The 3,758-nt window shown below is 63.9% G+C and overlaps 1 protein-coding gene across 1 annotated transcript; it reads left to right on the forward strand.

Moving 5' to 3' along the window:
* The first annotated feature begins 106 nt into the window (after positions 1 to 106).
* Positions 107 to 3,752, forward strand: CLBA1 (clathrin binding box of aftiphilin containing 1). Its single transcript, XM_040466602.1, has 2 exons — positions 107 to 870; positions 2,437 to 3,752. Exons 1-2 carry the CDS (start codon positions 421 to 423, stop codon positions 2,584 to 2,586), a joined length of 600 nt encoding a protein of 199 aa, XP_040322536.1. The 5' UTR covers positions 107 to 420; the 3' UTR covers positions 2,587 to 3,752.
* Positions 3,753 to 3,758: the final 6 nt, after the last annotated feature.

A 3,758-nucleotide genomic window follows, 5' to 3' on the forward strand; every position in this document is an offset into this window, starting at 1 on the left:
CCGGCGCGGGGGCTGGCGCGTTCCGTTGCCAGGCAACGGGCGGGCGTGGGGACGACGGACGGCCGCCGCGCGCGCAGGCAGAGGCGGCGGAGCGGCCGAGGTGGGCTGCAGGCCGGACCCTCGCGGGGACCCAGGGCCCCGCGCCGCCCCCGCTCTCGGGGACTCCTGTGCTCCGGGACACGCCGCTGCGCTGGACCGGCCGCCCGGGCGCGTGCAGGAGGAAGCCGGGCCGCGGCTCCGGCCCCTGCCCCCGGGCGGCTTGTGTCGGTCCCACAGCGACCCTGGCCACACAGCAGGCCTCCCGCGCTGCCGAGGAGGCCCCGGCGGCCCCCGGCCCCCGCCCGGTGCAGCGCTGGGCAGCCCCGGCACGGCGGTGTGGGTGTCTCCCCGCGGCGTCTATGCGGGCCCGGCGGCGCCGAAATGCAGGGCCAGCGGCGGCGGGGGGCAGGGCCCGGTCACGCGCCCCCTGTCTGCGGGTCTCCGCGCGCGGGCAACGAGGGAGCGGGCGAGGTGTCCCTCTACCGGGCCTCTAGAGACAGCGGGGCCAGCCCCGCGCCCGGGAGGCGGAGAGGAGCGGGGGCGCGGTGCGTGAGGAGCGCCCCCAGGACCTCCGGGGGCGGCGACGGCGTTTCCGCCTGCACGGTCAGCACTCCGGACCCTGGGGAGCACAGCAGCGCCTGGGGGGAGTTCGAAGGCTTTCAGGAATCTTCAGCCAAGTCTCCACACTTCTCCCAACCCTTTGAACTCCCGGACAGACACGCGGGACGCGGGCTGCAGAGCGCGGCCTCCACTCCAAAGGAGCGGGGTTCTGGCCAGCCTCAGCGGGGCGGGCCTGGGGCGGCCGGGACCCCCGGCACCTCCGCCTCCGAGGTATTTCTGCCAGTCCCCGTGTCCGCCGCCGCCGTGTGGCACAGCGAGCGCTCTACACGCCGCCGGCCTCCAGCTTCAGTGGGCTGGCCAGGCAGGAGGCCTGTTTCTCTCTTGGCCTTCGTCCTTGGCTGGCTGGCCTCCTGACACAGGGAAGGAACCAGGCTGCAGAAGGGGACCGCGCCTGGGGGGACTCGGGAGCTGGGCCGCTTTCTGTGCCCACCCGTCCGGGGTCGGGCACATCGGCCTCGTCTTGCCTCCCCCCTCCTGAGGCCTCTACGATCCGTGTGCCCACCGTCCCCTCCTTAGGCCTCCAGCATCCGGCTGCCCTCAACCCGGCTGTGCTTTCCTGGCCTCAGGTCGGGCACTTGGGAGAGAGTTTTTTGTCTCGGCTGTCAGTCTGCCTGTTTAGACAGCATCACCAAGGGTCATTTGCAGTCTGTGTGACGATCCGGTGCTGGGGATGGCCCGGAGAGCCCAGGCCTCATCCCCTGGGCGCCCTGCTCTGCCCTTCCCGACCTGACCACCAGGTCTACCTTTTCTGTGACTGCATCTCATGTGGCTTTTTCTGGTTTTCCTCTTCCGCCCCTGGCTTCTCTTCCTCTACGGTCTCTTCCCAAGGGCTAACCCTGGATTCCACGAGAACAGAGGGAGTAAGATGAAGAAGGGACCAGAGGAAAGGTTCCACTGGTTCTAGGGACGAGCTGTGTGTTTCCCGAGCAGCTGGGCTCTCCCCAGCCCCTGACGGGCCCCTTTGTGCATGGGGCCCGCTCTGCTCACCACTTGTGTTGGAAACAGGACTTGTGTTCCAGCGTGATTAATAGGTCAGGGAACAATCTGAGGATAGTGTGAACTTTGCAGGAGACGCTAGGTGAATGCAGAAAACCACCCCACTGACCTCAGTATATACACCGTGCGCACGCACATCTCCAACAGCTCTCTGGGTTCCCGGCCCTGTCGGCTTGCACCCCCGCCCTCGCCCCCAGCCTCCCAGCGTGCACACCTGTCACTTCCTGCTGGACTTCAGACAGCCCTCATTTCAGGGCTTCACGCCCTGACCTTTCCAACCTCAGATCATCTCCCAGGAAATGCCACATTACTGTCGTGCGGGTAGATTTCCCAGCCAGTTAACATGCGGGAAACACATTTTTATGAGTGCCTCTTTCTCACGTGTCTGACGAAGCTTGAGTGTTGTGCCCTAATCTCGCTGTCCCACACCCCATGGGAACAAGCGTGTCCTGTTTTGGTAACAGTAATGGTACAATCGTTACACGTTTCATTTACGCCAAAGTTATGTATTTGGTATAAGGTGATGTAATGTATTTTTTCTAGTGTTTTTTTTTTTGTTGTTGTTGTTAATTTATTTTTTAGAGAGAGAACACGGAAGGGGCAGAGAGAGAGAATTCCAAGCAGACTCTGCACCATCAGTGTGGAGCCCGATGTGGGACTCGAACTCATGATCCGTGAGATCATGACCTGAGCTAAAGTCAGATACTTAACCGACTGAGCCACCCGGGCACCCTGTAATGTATCTCTTCTAACGTCCATGTGTTTCTCTCTTCTTTTCAGCTCATTCTCAGCTATGAGGATGTTTTCAGGTTTGCTTTTCAGGAAGTACCAGTCCAGCAGGCAACTGAAGGTGTCTCCCCCTTAGACCGCCTCTTAGAAATGAGCGGTGAGGGAAAACCTGGCTGTGGACCTGGACACATACTGTGGTAATGAACTTAAATTGCAGCTGACATTTCTCATGGCAACTCTGAGTTTATGCTTCTGGTTGATAAAGTGGACCTTTATCGGGAGCCCGTCTCTCCTGAAGTCCCCACAACCTTGCGGCCATGGGGCCCTCCCGGACAGAGGGGCATGTGGGTTGATGCTCTGGCCACGGTCCCTTCTCTCAGACCCACGTGTGGCCCCCTCCATCCCCATCAGCTCACCCGGGGCAAGGGTGGGCCGGCGAGTGCCAGCTCCTGATGCCTCCCTGCACATGCTGGGGGTGCGGAAAGGACGGGGGCCTGGGCCGTGGGCACAGGGGCCTCCTGGGTGACCTGACCGAATGGTCCTGGGCCCCCAAGAAAACAGCCCAGCGCCCTGGAGGGACGTTCCCGACAGCCTGTGTGCATCTGGTGCGGAGCGGAAGGCTGGCCGCCCTGGGGACCGGCTTTCTAAAGGAGTCACCATGCGGTTGTTTGCAGACGGCCGTTGCCTAAGGCGCGCTTCCACTGGGACTGACAGAGGGACGAGGGCCGCTCAGTGGGTGGTGTGTCCTGGCGGGGAAGGTTGAGGTCCACTGGGCCAAGGCCACAGCAGGAGGTGAAGGTCGGCAGGAGCTGGCTCCCCTGGCCCCTCCATGCCTCTTTGTCAGAGAGGGAGCTCTGCAGACAGGCCACTCCTGGGGTCCAAGCCGGTGGCTGCCCCCCCCCCCCGGGAAGCCCCCGCAGAGGCCTGGGGACAGAGGCCCGAAGCCCAGAGGGCTGTGACCACCATGGCCCAGAGGGCCGTACGCCCTGCGGACGTGGTGCTTCCCCGAGGTGTGGTCCGGGCCAGCAGGCAGGTAGAGGGGCCTCAGGTGGCAGCATGAGCCTCAGACACCCAGAGGGTGGGTGGTCCCGGGGGCCAGGTCTGGCGGGGCTGGGCCCGGTTGTGGGATGGAAGGCAGGGGGCACCTTGGGGTGTGCGAGCAAGAGGACTACTTGGGAATGATGTGGGCACTTGGTGTAACTGCCCCTGCTGTGGTTCTCCGTGGGCACACCTCCCCTTGCCTCGTGGGAGCTGGGCCAGCAACCGGGGACGGCACGTGGTTGAAGGGGGGGCTAGAAATCGTGGACGGCACGTGGTGGGGGGGATGGCTCGTGACCGTGGACGGTGCGTGAGAGACACCCAGGGGTTCGTCC

Source organism: Herpailurus yagouaroundi, unplaced genomic scaffold, assembly GCF_014898765.1.
Source record: "Herpailurus yagouaroundi ecotype Mexico unplaced genomic scaffold, PumYag 63984, whole genome shotgun sequence".
Lineage (NCBI taxonomy): Eukaryota > Metazoa > Chordata > Mammalia > Carnivora > Felidae > Herpailurus > Herpailurus yagouaroundi.

Coding starts and splice junctions, on each gene's coding strand:
- CLBA1 (XM_040466602.1), top strand. CDS start 421: ATGCAGGGCCAGCGGCGGCGGGGGGCAGGGCCCGGTCACGCGCCCCCT. Junction 871..2,436: donor CCGGCACCTCCGCCTCCGAG/GTATTTCTGCCA, acceptor TCTTCTTTTCAG/CTCATTCTCAGCTATGAGGA.